This window comes from Chiloscyllium plagiosum, chromosome 17 (assembly GCF_004010195.1).
Source record: "Chiloscyllium plagiosum isolate BGI_BamShark_2017 chromosome 17, ASM401019v2, whole genome shotgun sequence".
Taxonomy (NCBI): domain Eukaryota; kingdom Metazoa; phylum Chordata; class Chondrichthyes; order Orectolobiformes; family Hemiscylliidae; genus Chiloscyllium; species Chiloscyllium plagiosum.
In genome coordinates, this window is record NC_057726.1 from 53,796,728 (window position 1) to 53,818,804 (window position 22,077).

At 38.6% G+C, this 22,077-nt stretch overlaps 2 protein-coding genes across 5 annotated transcripts in view; one reads left to right on the forward strand and one right to left on the reverse strand.

Moving 5' to 3' along the window:
• The window catches only part of LOC122558742 (BTB/POZ domain-containing protein KCTD19-like), a 121,283-nt gene extending 111,023 nt beyond the window's left edge, over positions 1-10,260 (forward strand). Inside the window, exons 16-17 of the mRNA XM_043707534.1 lie at positions 4,641-4,742; positions 8,525-10,260. Coding sequence (XP_043563469.1) covers positions 4,641-4,742; positions 8,525-8,623 — 201 coding nt within the window. The 3' untranslated portion in view covers positions 8,624-10,260. The remainder of the gene's footprint in view (positions 1-4,640; positions 4,743-8,524) is intronic.
• A 100-nt stretch (positions 10,261-10,360) lies between these two features.
• The window catches only part of plekhg4 (pleckstrin homology domain containing, family G (with RhoGef domain) member 4), a 223,422-nt gene continuing 211,705 nt past the window's right edge, over positions 10,361-22,077 (reverse strand). Inside the window, exons 22-24 of one of the 4 annotated variants that reach the window (XM_043707121.1) lie at positions 18,937-19,163; positions 13,486-13,560; positions 10,361-11,253 (exon numbers count right to left, since the gene is read on the reverse strand). In XM_043707121.1, the coding sequence (XP_043563056.1) occupies positions 13,519-13,560; positions 18,937-19,163 (269 nt within the window). In that variant the 3' untranslated portion in view covers positions 10,361-11,253; positions 13,486-13,518. The other 3 variants (XM_043707119.1, XM_043707120.1, XM_043707122.1) reach the window with 3 other exon arrangements.

Below are 22,077 nucleotides of genomic sequence, written 5' to 3' on the forward strand. Positions count from 1 at the left end.
TATCTTACTGTTTCTCCTCTTCACTTTCCTAATTTCTTTTTGAAGCAATCCCCTGCCCTTTCCAAACTCCTTAGGTACATCTGCTGCTTTGAGCCTATGGCATGTTCCATATGTTTCCTGTATTTAATATATTTTTTTAACTTTCCCAATAGTATGGAAATAGGCCCTTCAGCCCAGCAAGTCCACACCGACCCTCCAAAGAGTAACCCACTCAGACCCATTTCCTTCTGACTAATGCACCTAACACTATTGACAATTTAGAACGGCCAATTCACCTGACCTACACATCTTTGGACTGTGGGAGGAAACAGGAGCACCCGGAGGAAACCCATGCAGACACGGGGAGAATGTGCAAACTCCACACAGACAGTCGCCCAAGGCAGGAATTGAGCCCATGTCCCAGGCGCTGTGAAGCAACAGTGCTAAACACTGAGCCACCATGCTGCCTCCATGCAATTCTTTACATCTCTTGAGAACCAGGGCTCTCTGGACCTGTTGTTCACACCCTTGACCTTTACTGAAACACACTGGCCTTGCTGTCTCTCCCTTTTAAATGTCTTCCTTTGCTTTGATGTGGATTTTCCTGCAAATAATTGCTTCCAGTCCACTTTGACTGTATCCTGCCTTATTAAAACTGGCCATCCCGAATTCAGAATTTTTATCTATCTTTGTCTTGATTTTACTTAATTATGGTAACTATCACCAAAATGCACTCTTATTGCCACATCTACCATTTGCCCGGCTGAGTTCTCTTGTAGTACCTTTTACATGCTGGTTTAAAATGCTCTCTTGGATATCCTCTTGGACCGCCCTTACTGGCAGACTTTACTATAGTCCCAGAAAGGTGACTGCCTCCTTTTTGTTTTTAAGTTTTACCTACATGGTCTCATTTCAGGAACCTTCTAAGGTATCATCCCTTCTTAGCACAGTAATTGACTCCTTGATAAATAGTGTGACATCCCCTCCCAAAGCAGTCTTGCCTAAAGATCCTATAGCCCAGAAATTGAACTGCCAGTCTTGTCTCTCCCTCAACATTGTCCCCATGCATTAATCAATACCCTCAACAGTTGCCATTCAGGTCCTTTGAAATCTTTCCCCGCCCTCCCCCACCCCCCCAATCTTAAACCTATGCCCTCTAGTTTTGGACTCCCCTACCCTAGGGAAAATAAGCCTTGACTATTCAACTTATCTATGTGTCTCATGATTTTATAAACCTCTATAGGGTAACCTCTCTCTGCAAGGATATTGCCATTTTCTGGTTCAGGTGTAATTAGTTGCACTTCTACAGGTCCCACCGGCCCTAAGACAAACCCAATGATCCAGGAATCTGAAGCCCTCCCTCTTACTCCAACTCCTCCAGTATGCATTCATCTGTTATATCCACCTATTTCTATACCCACTAGTACATCGCATTGGGAGTGATCCAGAGATTACAATCTTTGAGATCCTGCTTTTTAATCTGCTACCTAGTTGTTCTTGTTGAAAGGTTTCATCCCTCTTTCTAGTCATTGATCCCAATGTGAACCACAATCTGACTGTTTTCCTTTTACTTTCAGAATAGCCTGCAGCTGTTCAGTGACATCCTGGCCCAGGGAGTCAATACACTATCCTGGAGTCTCATCTGGGATTGTAGAAATACCTGTTCTTACTCTCACCATTGAATCTCCTAGCACAATTGTTTTCCCTCTCTTTCTGCTCCTCCTGTTCAGCTGGGCTCTGGCTACATTCCCTAGAGGAATTGACACTCTCAACATTCCGAACACCAAAAATCTGTTCTTGAGTGAGAGGCACTCTGGGGCTTTTACTATCTGCCTGCCTGTCCATTCCTTCTTTGACTGCACTTCCTTGAGCTATTATGTGACCATGTCTGAAAAGGTGATATCCATGTAACTCTCAACCTCACAGATGCACTGTGGTGCCTCCAGCTAATGCTCAAGCTCTCAAACCTGGCACCCAAGACCATTAAAACAGTGGCAGTTCTGCAGATGTGGTTATCCAGACCACCCAATGCATTTAAGATTTCTCTCATACTGAAGTTAATGCAATACTTGGAATGACCTCCCCACCATACCTAGTATTAATCTCAAGCTTACTTGCTTTAAATTAATTTTACTCTCCTTCCTTCCTTTAGTTTAGCTCACTTGTATTACATTTCTTGTTGGTCCTAACTTTAGCTTATCTTTGGTGCTTAAGAATACATTTTTCTAATGTATTGCAATTTACAGATATCCCAACAGTTTACCAACCAATTGACTTATAGATTTTCTGTGATGTCATTGTTTTTCACCAAGAACCGACTGCAGGATATTCTTCCCAAATTTGTTCCATAATAGTCTCATCAATGCATATTTAAGTACTTTTTGAATGTAATAAGGATTTCTGCCTCTGCTACTCTTTTAGTCAATGACATTCAGAATGCTAACATGATCCCCTGAAATTCCATCTAAACCTCCCATCTCTTATCCTTAAACTATATCTCGTAGTTATAGACCTCTCCACCAAGAGGAACAAGGGACACAAATAGGACAGAGTGTATGGAAAGGGTTAGCAATCAAACTTTAGGCAGACTGGACAAACAAATGACAATGAGAAGAGAGACGGTTAATACAGGACTGAAGGTGTTATATCTGAATAAGGAATAAGGTAATTGAGCTTGTGGTGCAGATCAAAATTGGCATGTGCATATTCAAGGATATACATCCTATCGAAAAGATAGGCAGGTGGGTAGAGGGGGTGAGGTTGCCTTGTTAGTAAGAAACAAAGTAGGGTCAGATGGTGTAGAATCTGTGTGGATAGAATTGAGGAAATGCAAAGGTTAAGAAACCATAGTTGGAGTTATGTACAGGCCTCCAAGCAGTAGTCAGGAGCTGGGTGCAAGATACACCAGGAGATAGAAAAGATGTGTAGGAAAGGCAAAGTTACAGTGATCTTGTGGGATTTCAATATGCAGATGACAGCAAAAATCAGGTTGGCAGTGGATTGTAAGAAAAGGGATTTGTGGAACATCTACGAGATAGCTTTTTGGAGCAGCTTGTGGAGTCCACGAGGGAACAGGAAATATTGGATTTAGTGTTGTGCAATGGGACAGAAATGATAAGGGAGCTTAACGTGAAGGAACCCTTAGGAGGCAGTGATCATAATATGATTGAATTTACTCTGCAATTTGAGAGGGAGAAGATAAGATCAGAGGTAGTGATATTACAGCTGAATAAAGGCAACTACAGAGGCATGAGGGAGGAGCTGGGTAGAATTGAATAGGAGAGGAGCTGAGCAGGAAAGAAAGTGGAACAGCAATGGCTGGAGTTTCTGGGAGTAATTCAGGAGACAGCAGAGATTCATCTCAAGGAAAACAAAAGCATAGTACAGGGAGGATGAGGCAACCATGGTTAATTAGGGATGTCAGGGATAGCAAAAGAAAAAACATATAATGTGGCAAAGAGCAGAGGTAGACCAGAGGTTTGGGAAGCTTACAACGACCAACAGAAGGCAACAAAAAAAGAAATAAGGAGGGAGAAGATTAAATATGAGGGTAAGCTAGCCAGTCGAGAGAGTAGTAGGGAACAAGGAAATGGCTGAGGAACTTAATAATTAGTTCTTGTAACTCTTCACGATGGAAGACGTGAGTAATATCCCAAAAATTCAAGAGAGTGGAGGGGAAGAGCTGATTGGTGTCCATCATCAAGGAGAAGGTGCGAGAAGAAAAAACTCGAGGTGTTATTGATCTATTCGTTCCACTGAGATTTCCTGCTTCTACTCAAGAATCTCCGCTCTATTTGTCCTCTGTTCTTTTTCATGGCAATATTGCAGGCCAGGAGATAATGCAAAGTAGCACCTTAGCTGGGTCATGTATCCTGTCTCCTTGATATATTCAGAAACTGGCAAAAATCGCCCCAAACCTACAACTTTAAGAATGTCACTTCACAGTTTCAATGCTTTCCCTGAAGCTTCTTACTTGTTCCCCTCAGAATGAACAGTGAAGAGGCTATTTGCAAATGTGTGAAAAATTCTGGAACACTGATGCCATATGAGATGTGTGACATCAGAACATATTGATTCAGGGCCTTCTGGAATATAACAGGAATGTAGTTGTAAGCTTTGCTCTTCCAGTAAGGCCATACAGACCACACAGAAAGTGGCCAGCTCTATTTCATGTCCATGGGAAGACGATTTCCCTGCTTTCCAAACAATTTTCTAGCTTATCATCAAAAGTCATGAGTTCTAGTGAATGTTTGTATAACACTATAAAAATGGAACATAGAACTTAATACAAAACTAAGAACAATTTATTTTCCTACCAAAACCTGGTATTCAACTTGACAGTAAAGGGAGTACATTTAAGTTACATAGTGGTCAGAACTTAAGGTGTTATTAGTCAATTTGGCATCACTTCAATAGCTACTTAATATACATAGTTGAATTTTATAAAAAAGTACACAATGCATTTTTATTATAAAGTACTCATGCTCATAGAACATTTCTGAAAACTTTAATGGCATAACTTCCAGAAAAATTCATCAAAGGGAATTTGCAGATTGATGGGCATTGTGCTGTACCTTGCTTGATTATACAAACATTGTAACAGAATAATTACTATTTGGAATGCAACTTGTAAAATATCTCTTTTTAAAAAAAAATTTTAGACAGAAGAAATAACACCAGAAACATTTGTGTCTAAGCTGCTAAATCTAAAGGTTTTCAAGAACCAAAAACAGTCACATGAAAAGCTGGTTAAATGGTTAACGGTAAGTGATGAACATTCAATTGGGTTGCGAATTCTTATGAATCTTTACATCAACTGTTTATCATTTGTGAAGAAACTACTGTTATAACTAATTTAAGCATAGTAAAAAAAGAATATCAACAAGAGTTTCTGATTTTGTTCAAAACCTTTGAGAATCAAATTTGGAATGAAGCTCAAAATACTCGTAAAAATGCTTTAAACTATCTAGCCTTACTGTTTGGAATATTACAGTATAATAGAACTGGGATAAGTTAGTTCAGGTGGTTGAACGGTTGGTTTACAATGCAGAGTGACACCAGTAGCGTGGATTCAATTTCCACACTGACTGAGGTTACCATGAAGGATTCTTCTTTTCAACTTCTCTCCCACCTAAGGCAGGGTGACCCTCAGGTTAAATCATCATCAGTCATCTCAGCCACATGGTCTGGTAAGGTGATGGCAATGTTACCTTTACCTATGATAGTGCTGGAGAGGGATTAAAGGTACATGGAAAACTACATCTATGATTTAGTGTGTATTATTATTTAGTGGTTAATTCAGCGATATTGACAAGTTGACCAAGATGTTCCAGTTTGAAGTTAAAGTGTGGAGTTGGGTGTCTTAGACTTCTGTCATGGCCTTTTCAGCTCATTTGCAAACAACCAAATTACAGCATGAGTTAAATGACAGGTAATCCAGAGGTTCTCAACCCACCAGGGTCTTTCAGGATTGAAAATTTGTGTGTTATATTTATGAAGTTTACTTGCACATACTTTACTCAGTGCTAGCCAGAGGCTTCATAGGAATCTGCGTTGGTTGTCTCCAACCCTCTGAAGACTTCACAGACCAGGAAAAAGTTGGCTAAAATGTTTTCCGAATCCTCACTAGACATGCCGAGGGACACCAATAGTATGGATTTAATTCCTGCACTGGCTGAGGGACATGCTGCTGCAGGCCATTCAGGTTCAAAGGATTGTGCTCTTTGTACTGAAAGCTGCAAGAAGCAATCCTACTAGACTCGAGTGGCTGGACCAAGGATGCTACACAGGACAGTGCCAATGGGATTTAATGAAATAGCCTAGAAGCTGTCCAGGCAAAGGGTGAACAATCCCTGTTCTGCAAAGCTAAGTTTCACCATCTTGCCCCTGTAAATTCAGACTCAGAGGGCCATCATTCAGTGTAACTCTGTCACTGTACAGCTGTCACAAAGAGTTGTTAACCTCTGAAACAAATGTACGATGTGCATTGCATTTTCTACTCATTTAATCTGGATAGATTCACCAAAATATGTGGCTATGTGTGCTCAAAGTATTCATGCACCATTGACAATAGACTTATGTTGGATAAGCTGGTGCACAACAAAAAGGAGATGGCCATGAGTCAAGGAAGTATGCCAAATCTCTGAATTATGACCCCTTGCGTGAAGCAGGCAGTGGAACTGGCAGGTTACATGAGAAAACCAGAGAAGAAACATTGCCTGCACATCTGACAGGAGCAGTCTGCAATCTCCTGTGTTCGTCCAGACGAGGCTTTGTGGATCTTCAACTAAATATTTCTCGTCTTCCACAGGTACAAATGGTCAATAGACATTCAATTGGAAAAGGCAACAGCCTGTGCACAGCATGACCACCGCCTCTGATGATGATGGCTATGAAACCTCAGAAAAAGCACCAGCACAGTGTTCGTCTAACTTTCAACAGCCCAAAGATTGTCATCTTGATGTGCATTTTAGCTGGAACAGATTTTGGGGTTAAAAATCTGACCAAAACTTCCCTGTGTGCTCAGTAAGAGGAGAAAGAAACTCTCAAAGTTTCTAAAACTCAGAGGACTGACAGAGTTCAGCCACCTGCTGAGTTACTTGCCTCTGTATTTGTCATAAGTACCTGCAGAGAGAGACAGGGAAATTTTAGGTAGTGATGTTGAAGACTCACCATACTGGTAGAGTCTATCTAACTTTTATTGTGGCTTTGGCATGTTATCAACATTTCTGTGAAGCAGTCAAGTGCTAACTGCTTTAGGGACCCAGATTCAGCAGAATGCTCAGTGGCTGCCAGATATTTGCTATGACCTGCACTCTTTTTGTCCTAGTCATGGGTGCTCAGCAACAATGTCATTGTGAGAACAGAACAAGGCTTCCCCCTTCCTCTCACCAGGCATCCAAAGGGAAGAGGAATGACACCCAAGGACCTTGAAGACTTCATCTTGGAAAATTCCAAAGATGCCCTGACCTACCCTTGACTCCTTTCTGCCAGTGACCATTTCCTGGAGCAGCTGAAGCTGGGTAGGGTGCACCTGCAACTATGCTAGAGACTCTAGTCCCCAGAGTTGCCAAAGTCAGGTTGTAGGTTTGCTCGCTGAGCTGGTGGGTTTGTTTTCAGATGTTTTTGTCACCATGCTAGGTAACGTATCGGTCAGCCTCCAGTGAAGTGTTGGTGTTCTGTCCTGCTTGCTATTTGTGTGTCTTGGTCTGTTGTGGTGGGTGATATCAATTCTGGTTCTGTTTCTGAAAGGTTGGTAAATGGGGTCCAAATCGATATGTTTGATAATGGAGTCCTGGTTTGAATGCCAGGCCTCTAGGAATTCCTGCAAGTGTCTTTGTTAGCCTGTCCCAGGATGGATATATTGTCCCAGTCGAACTGGTGTCCCTCTTCATCTGTGTGTATGGATAACCAACTAGCCACCTAAAGACATGCCCAACTATCATTGATATCCATACACACAGACAAAGCGGGACATCAGTTTGACTGGGACAACATATACATGCTGGGACAGGCTAAACAAAGACATGCATGGGAATTCCTAGAGGCCTAGCATTCATACTGGAACTCCATTAGCAAACATAGATTTGGACCGCATTTACCAACTCCCAGAAACAGAACCAAAAATTATATCACCTACCACAACAAACCAAGACGCAAATAGCAAGTGGGACAAATCACCAGTGCTTCACCAGAGGCTTACTTGTGATGTTACCTAGTATGGTGATGAGAACGTCTGAGAACAAACCCATAGCTCAGCGAGCAAACCTAGAAATCTCAAACTTGCCAAAGTCTTTTCAATCACCAGAATGTACCAGTCAGCACCTCCTAACCCAGCTGTCGATGTCAGGATTGTTACTTACTTGTAGTCAGAGGCAGAAGAAAAAAAAATCATTTGAGGTCACTCATATTGGTTTAACGGGTATTTCGTCAATCTTGTACATGTAAACAAATGTTCATTTCCACTGTTATGACACTGAAGTCTCACCTCAGAGCTGTTGGCCAAGCAAATGTACCTGTGGCAAGTGCCACTACAACACTTGGGGCTGAGTCAAAATGATAAGTTTTGTGGGCCTTGCTGCTGGGGAGTGCTGTCAAGAAGGGACAACCCGTGCCTGTCAGCTATATGCAGGGAAACCTGTTGGGCTGATGTTTGGTGTGGGACTGTAGACTTGGCATGGACAAATTCCAGTGGTGGTAAGCCTAAATTGGTTTACAGGCCCACTGGTGAAAGTGCAAAGAAGTTAACAGATGACAAGTCCACTGGAATTTACATTTTCCACCCATCAGTCAAGGTGTGGTAATCCAACATTTTAGGGCAGGTCATTGACCAGTAAGTGTTATGATACAAATCTGTTTATTGATCAGGTATCTTTCAACTAATTTAAAGTATTTTGTTACAGTAGTTATAGAACCTAAATAAGGAAATTAACTCAACATTGCTTTATTGGCATGACAATGAAAAAGAAAAAAAAAATGTTTTACCAGCTTTCAGTTCTTGAAATGTAATTGTTACATAAATATTGCATGTGTTTGTGTTTTTCAGTTGACACTGCCATTTGCTTGGAAATATAGCCACTGCATGGAACTTTTGTTGAAGAAAGGATATTATAAATCTGTCTCATTTCCTGTGTTAGGAAACTAATTTTAAAAACTCATCACAAATGAATTTGAACCTAATGTCACTGATTTCATAGCAATTATTGTATGCAATGAATATCAATATTTTAAAAGGTCATGGCAAATGTCAAAGTAACTTGAACAGTAATCTATTTAAAACCAGATTGTTTGTTTTGAAAGCTGAGCTTCAAGAGATGGGGATGTGAAAAACATTTTGTGGTTAGTGTAATTATAATCAGTCCAGACAGCCCACACCCTCTGTTTTTATCATCATTGTGGGATCACATGTAGATCATGATTACCACAAAAAAAACATTTTTATTACAAATTACAAAACACTGATCCTAGCCAGTTTTTCTACAAGATGTACTCTGTATAAATTAAATGTAATTTTTAACTTGGCCACATAAATGTGTGAATTTTGCCAAACTTGCAAAATAAAGAGTTCATTACTTTTGTAGAAAAATATGCTTTTTTCATTTAAGTTCTAAATACCTTGGTGTTTGGGTCAGAGAACAGATTAATAGTTTGAAGAAATGCTATTTTTTAGACTTGCAGCTTCTAAAGATGATTATCTGTTGCATGTTATGAGAATTTGGCAGTATAAACTACCAATTACAAGTGAAAACTTGACATTAAAACTTATAATTACTTGCAATTTAGACTGTATTTGTCTCAATGAAAACCATTCAGTATATTTGTGTAGCAGATGTGTTACTATACTGTTAACCTTATGTGAGGGATTAAGTCAGTTTTAATTTGTATGTTCAGTGATGCAACTGTGCAGGCATCAACAACTCGTTTATCTATGCTTGACTCTGTGCCTTGAATTAGGATGGGACATTTTGTTTAAGGCAAAGGTTCTTTCTTTCCTTTAACTCTGGAATGACCCCACTTTTACACTTATCAGAATTCTAGACTTGGGAGATTTCTGAAGCCTTAAGCTATAGAGAAAGGTAAAGAATTTGGATATGTCACACTTGCCTTTTGTGGAAAAGATGACCACAGCTGTAAATTACTAGTTCATTCCAAGATATGATTGCAGTCACACTATTTGAAGGGAAGTTAATGTCTTGCTTGTCAAAACTGCTGCTTTGATGAGCTGTACTCTGGATGGAAATGAACTTGTGTATTTTTTTACTGACTAGCAGGATTAATCTAGAGTTCCAGGTGCCAGATGATTGAAGACTAAAGCCCTCTCAATGCTGAGCATCCCTTTACTCACACTATGCACCTAGAACTTGTATTATAGGTATTCAAGATAATTGTGCCAGCCTGTACTACATGTTGTTTCTCAGCCCATCCATACTAAAAACAACAGTGCACAAATGGCCAGTGGTCTGTTCAGCCAGAACTTTGTTATGGTTTCCTCAATGGCATACTGAGTTTTAACTTGAGTACAACTTGAGTACATAATGCAGAAAGACAATATGCAGTTAGTAGCAGCCTGCTCTCTAAGAAGGGTGGTTCAGCATGCCACATTGAGAATGGCTGGTGTGCAGAATCTTCCTGGAATAAATATTAATTATATTTCACTGTGAACAATGGTTGCGCAGCAAGTAGCAATACTTGTCAGCCCAAACAAATTCTTATAGTTAAATAAAATGAAATTATTTAATATAGTTCAAACTTTGTAAGCTAAAATAAACATTTTATAAATTTGATACTTTGTTAATTTGGATTTGATCCACTCTTGTTTTACTCCAACAATTTTATCAAATGAAATATTGTTCATTCAAGATTTGTGAATAAAGATTGCAACTAGAAACAAAACTGGTGATATTTATTAAATACTGAAAATGCCCACGTGTAGAAGCATAGTAAACAACAACATTACATGACAGCAAATGCAAACTTTTCTCTCAGCAAGTTAAATCAATGTTTTGAAATTACCAATGGCACTTATGATTTCTCTATTTAGTTAAGTAATATCAGAAAGAAATTAAAATTTATTTTTCTTGCTCAAAATAAACCCAGCACCACTTGTACCAGATACATTATTCACAGATTTTACAGAAACAAATATTTAGTGAAAAAAATGCACAACATTTAACTGTTGAATAGGTGTTGCAAAACTCCTCTGTCTTCAGTATCTGGTTAGTCTCACCACACCATTTTATCATTAATGCTGGTCAATGGGCTACCCTTAGCCAATGTAGCAATTAACATTTTAATTTGCGAAAGGAAGCCTTATTTAACAATTTTAATCCAATAATGCAACTAAGTTATCAAATGCATCTTATGCAACACACTAGAAATAGCTAACAATCAACGCGTATGTAAATTGCTCTGATCAAACAAAATACAAGATTTGCACAGAAATAGTAACTAATATTTACAGTGTGTCTAATTGCTCAATTTGGGCAAATGTTATCGATTTACTAGCTAATAGCAATGTCATATAATCGGCCAAATATGTGATCTGCAAGGAAAAATAAAATGGTCAAAGCCTCTCAGCCACACAGTCTTCCAATTTACCAGAATATGACGATTGCACAAAAATTATAAAAAATTCTAAGGAGTACCAACCACATCACATTCTGTTTTGGTGTTATGTATAAAGTATGTGGAAAGCTGATATTCTACTCTTCAATGGCTCTTTAAGGGTTACACATATCTTCATGTAACATGCAGAATACCAAAGACGTGTTAAACCTAATGGAAAATACATATTAAAACAAGGCAGTAAATATCACAAAAATTACAAAAAACAATCTATTGAGAAAAAGTTGCTTAATTTTCTGCTCAAAGTGAGGAATATTGCCAAGTGGAAAAAAAATAATGATTTCTAATTGCCAGCAGTATAGTTCATTACAGCAGGACTGTAACTTGACCCCCTTATTTTTGGCCAAACAATCTGGTATTTTTCATATATCTTGTGTATAAGTTGACCCTAGTTTTTCAGTGGTCACTTCCTGATCATGAATTGTATGTTGTACAAATACCCTCGGTAGATGGCCTGACCACCTGCCGGTATGCCCAGTAACTTTTGTACATATGTGTAGACTACATGCACTTTACGGTACTGGTAACTGGAATATCGCACAACAGTACCGTTCTACCTTAGCAGGCAGAATGGAGACAGTTATTTTGTCGATAAATATTCAATAATGGCCATAATTCTTTTTCATTTTGTTGTTGATCTGGCTCATTTGTTTATTTTTTGACTCATGCCAAGCAAGAGTTTCATCCCCTCAAAAACAATACCTTGTGTATTAGTCAACCCCTAATTTCAGCTTACAAACAGTCTTCAAAACTTGACCTATACATGAGTATACAGGATATTTTATCTGCGTGTATGTAAGTTCTATCTCAGAAGAGCTTCACTACTGTGCCAATGTGATATTCCCATTTTCGATACAAGTTATCAATTTTAGACTAGTTTGTACCATAAAAAATCAGTCACTAGTAATTAAACTGAGATAATCATTTAAAAAAAACCCTTATTCGTTTTTATATAACAAAAACCTCTACTCTTTCAATTCTGAATTGATCCTACACTTACTTATTTGATTTACCCATCATTCTAGGTGCTATAAACATTTCAAGCTGTTAAAATTCAGCTTGAAATGTGCCAGGTAACTTTGGTAACCTGAAGCACAGCAATGTAGCACATATTAAAAAAGAAACAAAAAATATGATTTTAGAAGCAGGCTTGCTTTCAATATTAACAAAGTCTTGTAATACATTTGGAAATCTAGGTTCCAATGTGGAAAAAAAAGGATTTTAGTTTTCAGTTTTATGAAGGTCAATTTTGTTTTAAAGAACAGTTGAAAAGTCAGTTTGAATAATATTCAAAACAATATTTACAAGAAATCACATGATTTAAGCTAATGACTAACAAGCCAGCATGTTTGCTGATTCAAGCTTTTACAACTCAGAAAAACAAGAGGAAAGATGACCAGAAACATGTTCATGCAGATAGAAGAAGTCCCTGTGCAGTAGCAGTTCCAAACAGTCAAGCCTCGGATACATTCTAATAAAAAAAGGTGTGGAGGTGTCAGAGAGGAAGATATTCTACACAGTAATTGAGGACGGAACCACATTAAGTGAATTTTAGAGCTTGTTTAAAGAGTTTCAATAACAAAAGAAAGTAGCATTAAGTGAACACAAAGAAATTGCCTAAAGGAAACTGACTACAACTGTGTCATCTAAACAAGAAACTTTAGGCTTGCAATAGGGATGACCCTTCACTGAGGTTTGAGTGTCTATAAAATATTTACGGATGGCTATTTATAACAACATTGCTCCAATAATTCTTGTCTATTACACTACATAGTACCTTTTCATTTATGTAATAAACATGTAAATTATTTTCTTAAAAGTAGATTGGCTGCCTTTTACGAATATATTCAATGACTCTAAAATAGATAAAAGGAAAGATAAAACTTATAGTTTATCAAGCCAGATTTCATTCTGGGATCTGACATGTCCAGTAATTCCATCAACTAGGATCATACTAACTCAGACGTATTAGCTCTCTTAAATTTATCAGTAATGCAATTTGTACATAAAATTAAGCATCTCTTGTGACTAAAGTTTTCACAGGAATTTCCCATTGATAATATGTCTCACTCTGCCTTAAAAATATTCAATGACTGTCATCATTGATGTCTGGGGAAGAAAATTCTACAAACACACGATCCCTAAGAGAAAAAGTTTATCATCATTGCGGTAAACAAAGTCCTGTTGCTTTAATAAACAAGTGATTTGTGATGACTCAAAAATTGGAAATTTTGTTGTTTTTGACTTGTACGTGAGTTTTATCAACATGGAAAGGATTTAAGGGAAATAACAAGCAATCAAGCTTGGGTAAATCAAAGATAAAAGAGTGTTAAAGAGGAAAAATACTGAACAAATAAAGCAGGAAAGCAACACCTCACTTACTTAGACAAGGCAGGACAGAAAGCACAGCTATGCTTATATCATTGTAGATGGGCGTACGGTAATTTGATCTGATTTCTGCTGAAGAAAAGTAGAATGATAGGTTAGCAAAAGCTGTTAACAACCAACACTAAAAGGAAAGCAGGGATGAATTAAAATTTCATACCATCAGTTTCTTCAGGTATGGGTTGACACTGTTAAGTGGCACGAAGTAGCATTGACAGAGCAGATGCACAGAGTGACATTAACACCAAGTCTTAAACACATGTAACTGTATTTTTTCTAAAAAGTCTATTGGCAAAATAGTAAATCACAATCCCAATCTTCTTCACCCAAATTAATTGGACATTTCCGTTCTCTAATCACACAAATTTCACACTCAGTCAAATTATAGTGATTACAATTGTATTAGAGTGTGCTAGATTAAAGGTCTGTCCTTTAACTGTTCAAATACATTGTTTGACTGAGCATTAGAAAGAAACATATGTTTAAAAGTAGCATTCTAAAATGTAAATAAAAATTATATCCTGTGAAATCTGTTGCTGCCAAATCCAGGCCCTTTAGCTTCATATTAATACCTTGGTAATTAAGTGAGCAACATCTAATCGTATAAAAGATATAAAAGCAATAATATAAAAAGAGGCAAAATGGATTTACACCAGGATGCTGGGTCTGACAAACTTAGTTACGTTAAAGATTTTGAGAAAATGCAGATAATGCAAGTATCCAATTAGATTCTTTGAAGCGTTAGCAGTCAGTTGACAATGCTATAATTGAAAAGACTAAAAATATCCAAAGGTTCTGTGTAGCATTTTGAACTGGATAGTACATTGTTTATCCAGAGAATAGAGAAAGCACGTTAGTGTTGGGTACAATGCTGAACTGACAAGAATTAAATTATGAGGAGAAATATAACAAGGATTGACTCCTCCACCTGTTTTTCTAACCAGTATTTCAGAATTGTAGTGGTGCAGAAAGATGCCATTCAGCCCATCTTATTTGCACTGCCAATCTGATCATTTAACTGAGTACCAATTTCTTGCCTTTTCCCTGTAACTCTGCACGTTTTTATTTAAATAATCATTCAATGTTCTCTTGAATGCCTCAAGTGAACCTGCCTTCACCACATTACCAAGTAGTGCATTCAGACTCTAACTGATAATAGAATTATTTGAATGGTAAAATATTGCAGCATGTTGCTGTGTAGAGGGACCTTGGTGTCCTTGTGCATGATTAATAAAAGGCTAGTCTGCAGGTACAACAGATAATTAAGAAGGCAAATTGCATTTTGTCCTTCAATGCTAAAGGGAGTAAGTTTAAAGGCAGGGAGGTTATGGTGCAGCTGTATCAGGTGTTGGTGAGCCAAACCTGGTGTACTGCATGCTGTTTTGATTTCCTTACTTGAGAAAGGATATACTAGCATTAAAGGGGATACAAAGCAAGTTGACTCTGGAGTTGAGGTGGTTGGCGTATGAGAAGACACTGAATAGATTGGGATTATATTCATTGGAATTTAGAAGAATGAGGGAGGAATCTTATAGAAACATATAAAATTACGAAGGAAATAGATAAGATAGAAGTAGAACGGATGTTCCTACTGGTGGGTGAAATTAAGACACGAGGGCATAACCTCAAAATTGTGGGGGAGCAGATTTAGGACCAAATTGAGAAGGAAATTCTTCACTTAGAGGATGTGAATCTGTGGAATTCCATGCCTAGTGACGTAGTTGAGGCGAGATAGATAATTAAAGGTGAAATAGATAATTTTTTGAATAGTAGAGGAATTAAGGGTTGTGGTGAGAGGGCGGGTTAGTGGAGCAGAGTCCATGAAAAGATCGGCCATGATCGTATTGAATGGCAGAGCAGGCTGGAAGGGCCAGATGGCCTATTCCTGCTCCTATTTTTTTATGTTCCAACTACTTACTGTGTAGTATTTTGCTTGTTTTGCAAAACACTTCAAAATTCTGTCCTCTGGTTTTCAATCTGTTTATGAATGGAAGCAGTTTCTTCTTGTCTGCTCTGTCCAGACCCTTCATGGTTTTGAAAATTTCTACCAAACCTCCTCATAGAATTCTCCCCTTGACAAAAGAAGCCCCAATTTCTCCAATATTTCCTTGTAACTGAAGTATCTGATCTCAACTGTCTTTATTACCAAATACCTGTCATAATCACATTCTTTATTCTTTAACTTAATTTCCACTTCCCTTGTCAGCCAGAGAACTCTGCACTTTTGTCCTATCTTTCCCTTTGGAGGAATATCATTTGTTCACATCCAAATCACCTCCTCTTTGAAGGTAGTCCATTCTTCAACTGCTTCTTCCACCATCCTTTGATCCTAGTCAATCAGACCAGCTCATATTAAAATCCACGCTTCCAGGTGTAAATTGTTACTCTGAATTCACCAATGATATCCTAAACTTTATGATACAAATATCAGACTCCCTTAGATGTTCCTCTACTTTCACTTCACCTGCTTGGCCTACTTCATTCCCAAGAACTAGGTCTAGCAGTGCTTCCTTTCTTGATGGGCTGGACATATACTGGGGTAGGAAGTTTTCCTGGACACAATCTAGGAACATTGTCCCTTCAGCTCCTTACACTAATCCCTATCCCAGTTGACACATGGGTAATTAATGTCTCCTAGGTAACTGAGACATGATGTTTACACCTTGCTGTAATTTCTTTGCAGGTTTGTTCCTTTATATCCTTCCCACTAGTTAGTGGTCTACAGATTACATTGAGCAACATAATTGCATAATTCTCTTTTTTTAGCTCTAGCCAAACCAATTTTGTCCTTGAACACTCAGTAACATCTTCTTTCTATGGTACTGCGATGCTCTCCTTATCTAAAAATCTCCCTCCTCTTTTTGTTTATTTTTTTCTGAACACCTTGTAACCACAATTATTTGACATCTCTTCCTTAAGCAAGCCTCCATTATCAGCACATAATCATGATCCAAAATGCAAACTGTGCTTGTAACTCCCCAATCTTATTTATTATTCTCTGTGCTTCACTTATATATGGTACATCCTTGATTTAGTCTACATTATTTTCCCACTTAATCTAACTCAATCTATTTACCATTCTCTATGTTAGTGCTTTCTAGCTCTCCCAGCATTTTGTCTACCCTCCTAGTATTGTCTCCTGGTTCTCACATCCTTGCTGAGGTGTTCAAATCCTTCCCAACTGCAATAGTAAAATGCTCTGCAAGAAACTTGGTCCCAGTCTGTTCAGGTTCAACCTTTCTGGTTTGTTACAGGTACCACTGCCCTCAGAGCCAGTCCCACTGTTCCATGAATCTAAAGCCCTCCCTTCTGCACCATTTTTCAACACATTCAATTTTCTGTCTTATCTTCCTTTTTCTGTACTCATTTGCACATGACACTGGTAGTAATCCAGAGGCTGTTAGAGATCTTGTTCGCTAATTTTCTACTTAAATCCCTAAATTACACACATTCCAGATGCCGGTTTGCTCAGTGAGCTGGAAGGTTCACATTTTCAGATGTTTCATCACCATATTAGATAACATCTTCATTGAGCCTGATGTGTTTCTGGACATGTTTTGTCTGCTTGTTTGGGTTTGTTTTTTCAGCAACAAACCCCAACAAGCAGACAAAACACGTCCAGAAACCCGAGCCACTCTCCCCTACATCAAAGACACCTCTAAAATGACTGCCAGACTACTGCATCATGGTAGCCCACAAACCCACCAACATACTAAAACAGCAGCTAATGAAATTGAAAGACCCCATACAGACAACAAGCAAAACTAATGTAATTTACAAAATACCTAGCAAGAACTGTAACATATACTACATTGGACAAACAGGTAGAAAACTAGCCACTAGATACACGATCATCAACTAGCCATAAAAAGACATGACCCTCTCTCACTAGTATCCTTACATACAGATGAGGAAGGACACCACTTCAACTGGGACAATACATCCTTCCTAGGACAGGCCAAATAGAGACACACATGAGAATTCCTAGAAGCATGGCATTCCAACTAGAACTCTACCAACAAACAGATTGACTTGGAACCCATTGACCAGGCGCCCTGGAGAAAAGAACAGGAAATTACATCACTATAGGAAATGACATCACCAACCCAAGGAAACCCAAACATACAAATAGAAAACAGGCTACACCATCACTGCTTCATCCGGAGGCTCACTGAAGATGTTACCTAGTATGGTGACGAAACGTCTGAAAATGAACCTTCCAGCTCAGCAAGCAAACCTACATCCAGAATCTCAATCTGAGCTACAAATCTTCTCAAACTTGCTAACACACATTCCCTATCCTCCCCATGACATTAATACAATGTGGAACATGACCCCTTACTGAGACAAATGTACTGCAGAAGTCTTGTATTAAACCTATAAAGAATGAAACCTGCCAACCATAGCCAATTTTGGATGCAATTTCTCAATTTTCCTTAGATTCCATGAACTTTTACCTTTCTGATCAGTCTGCAATGTAGATCCTTGCTGAAATTCGTGTAGGCTGCATCAATTACACTCCATCATCAATTTTCCTTGTTACATCCTCAGAAAATTCCATCGTGTTAGCCAGAGTGACCTTACTTTTCTAAGTACCTGCTGACTTTCCCTAGTTAATCTGTTTCAAAATTGTGATCAATACCATCCTTCAAGTTTTTCGCACTAACATGTCACCACTGAAGGTAGGCTGATTGACATGTGATTACTAGGCCTTTCTCCCCTTTTCAAAAACAGCACAGCCTTAGCATTCCTTCAGCACCATGCCAGACATTCAGAGACACTGCCACTTCCTCCAGTTCTTCTATTATCAACATGAGATACAAACACAGGACAGATGCTCTTTTGCTGAACACCTCCATTCAGTTCACACACATAACTCTGAACCTCAGGTCTTCTCAGCCTCCTAAGCTGTTCGCTGAACTTCACTGGAACAGTACCCCATTTATTGATCAGGAATTTTGCAAACTTTTGGACTCAATAAATTTAGATCATTACTACTGCTCCTATCTTTTGGACAGCAGATACTGGTAATGTTTTTGCTTCTGCCATTTTAACTTGTCTGGACTCATCTTTTGTTTCTTTGTATTATTACCATCTCTTACCTTGTACCATCAATTCTCCTACCAATTCAGTCACTTCTGTCACCTTGCACAGACCTGCTCTTCTAATATTTCCCGCCCATCCTTGCTTTCCCAGCTCTGCATTGTGTGTAACTTGATTATTTTTTATTTCTTTCAATTTTGATTAAAGGTCACTCAATGACCTGAAACATGAACTGTTATCTGTTTGCACAATGCTCCTGGACCTGAACATTTATAACATGTTCTGTTTTTGTATTATCCACCATAGATTGTATCTGCAGAGCTCGCAGATGTCTAAAACTTGAAAAAGTAACTACAAATGGCATTAGCTGTATGACCAGAGGCTACACATACATACAATACATACCGCTGAAATATACTGGCTGTTAGAGAAATGAGGCTTGTGTTCCAGTGGGGAGATGGTAGTAGAACTGTGCTTGGATCCTGGGAAAGAATACGAGGCTGATATATCGGATGGAGATCCTGTATCTTCTGAAAGGTTTTCAAGGAGGAGACTGGAGACACAGCCACTATCAGATCCACTAGAGCCACTGGCAGACATACAGTGAAAAGAAGATTCTGAGCTTTCAGTTGCTGAAAAAGAATAGGAAGAACATTGATCAAATCAAAGCTTTCTGGTAATCAAGCATGAAGAATATTTTACTTAAACACTTGCAGGTTAAGGCTTTCATTGGGAATATGCCATAGAAGTGTTACTGTGCAGATGGACGCCATTTGGCCCATTATGGTTGCAGCAGCTCTTCAAATCAGCATCATTATCTAGTGCCACTCTTGTGATTTTTCACATACCCAGCATACTATTTCTATCTAAATTGTCATCCAATACCCTCTTGAATGCTGCAACTGAACTTGCCTCCACCACATTTCTATAGGGCATTTCATACCGAAACTACTCACTATGTGAGAAAGCTTCTCACATCACTTTTGCTTCTTTGTACATCACTTCAGACCTCATTCTCATTCCTTCTACAAGCAGAAAAAGCTTCTCCCTATCTATTCTATCCAGCCCACTCGTGATTTTGAAAACCTCTATAGAATCTCTTCTCAGCCTTCTTCTGTGCAAGGGAAACAATCCCAAGTTCTTCAATCAATCCTCATAACTGAAGGTTCTCATTTCTGGAAATATTCTTACAAATTGCATCTATGCTTTCTCCAATGTATTCACATCTTTGCTATTATGTGGTACCCACAACTGTACAAAATATTTAGCTGAGGTCTAACAAGTACCTTACACACGTGCAACATCACCTCCTTGATCTTGTACTCTATGCCCCAATTAATAAAGCCAAGGCAAATGTATGCTGTATGCACTGCTCTCTCCAATTGACCTGCTACTTTCAATGATCTGTGCACATACAGACCCAGATTTCTCTGCTCCTGAACATCCTTTTGAATTGTACCTCCTATTTTATATTGTCATTCAATATTCTTTGTACTAAAGTATCACCTCACATTTTTCTGCATTGAACCTCATCTGCACCAATCTGCCTACTTTATGGACTTGTCAATGTCCTTTTGGAATTCCTCCTCACAGGTTACAATCTTTCCAAGTTTTGTATCATCTGCAGTCTTTAAAATTATCTCCTGTACACCAAGATCCAGATTGATAATATACACCAAAATAGCATGGGTCCTCATACCAACACCAAGGGAGCTCCACTGCAAACCTTCCTCCAGCCCCAAAACAATCCATTGACCATTCACTGTTTCTTATCACTCAGCAAATTTTATATCAAACCGCTTTTATACCCAACCTATTACTTTCCTCACAAAGCTGTTGTGTGGCACCGTATCAAATGCTTCTGGAAATTTTCATGTACTTCATAACAACTTCTGCTTCATTTCAAAAAGCTCCAGAAAGTTAGTTAAACATGATTTCCCCTTTAGAAAACTTTTCTGACTCTTCATAATTAACCCACCTTTATCTATGTGACTACTGATTAAATCCTGAAAAATTGTTACTAAAAGCTTCCATTCCCCCAAAGTTAAACCAACTGGTCTATAATTGCTGAGATTATCCTTAGAACTTTTCTTGTTCAAGGCCATGATGTTTTCCAACTGTCCAGTCTACTAGCATCTCCCCCAAGTTCAAGAATGCTGAAGATTAAGGCCAGTTTCCTCTCAATTTCTATCCTTACGTCCTTCAAAATCCTGGGATGCATCTCATCTGTTCCTGGCACTGTGTCAAATTTATGTTCTAACAACCTAAGATTTATTCCATAATAATTTTGAACCCTTCTCGTAACAGAGTTTCCTTCCTTATGGCCATGGCCTAACGGCATTCTCTTCTTTTGTAAGGATAATGCAAAGTATTCATTTAACAACTGCTCATGCCCTTTTCTCCAATCTCTGTCAACCTTTTCCTTAACAACTTCTTGTTCCAATCCTGCCCAGCCCTGCTGTTGCCCCAAATGAAGTCAGCTCTCTGCCAACTGATTTTTCTAGCTCTGGATTGCCTCATATCATCTCTGCCATCCTCAACTTAATTATATAATGTTCATTGTCTTCCTCACCTCGACTCGATTCACTTGGCCCAGCTCATTTCCAAGCACCAAGTCCAACAATGCATGCTTTCTTGTTGAATCAGACTCATATTGTAGGAAATTCTCCAGAGTACATTCTAGGAACACTTGCTTAGTAACATGGCTTTACAGATAATGTATTAACATGGACAGAAGATTGGTTAACTAACAGAAAGCAAAGATTGGGGATTAATGGATATTTTTCTCATTGGCGATCAGAGGCTAGTGGTCTGCAATTGTTTACAATTTACATAGATGATTTAGAGGTGGGGACCAAACATAGTGCGTCAAAGTTCGCAGATGACACTAAGGTGAATGGTACAGCAAACTGTGCAGAGGACACTGGAAAGTCTGAAGGAGGGATATAGATAGGCTAAGTGGGTGGGCAAAGATGGAATACAATATAGGTAAATGTGAGGTCATCCATTTTGGTTTAAATAACAGTAAAATGAACTATTATTTGAATGATGAAAAATTGCAGCACATTGCTGTGCCCAAGGACATAGTTGTCCTTGTGCATGAATTACAAAAGGTTAGTTTGCAGGGGCAGCAGATAATTAAGAAAGCAAATGAAACATTGTCTTTCATTGTTAGAGGAATGGAATTTAAAAAAAGAGGGGAAATGCTGCAAGTGTATAGGGTACTGGTGAGGCCATACCTGCAGAACTGTGTACAGTTTTGATTTCCTCATTGGAGAAAGGATATACCGGCACTGGAAAGGTTCACTAGGTTGATTCTGGAGTTGGGAGGATTGGCTTATGAGGAGATACTGAGTAGATTGGGTCGATACTCACTGGAATTTAGAAGAATGAGGGGGGATTTTACAGAAACATGCAACATTATGAAAGGAATAGATAAAACAGAAGCAGGGAGGTAGTTACCACTGGCGGATGAAACTAGAACTAGGGGGCATAGCTTCAAAATAAGGGGGAGTGGATATAAGACTGAGATGAGGAGGAAATTCT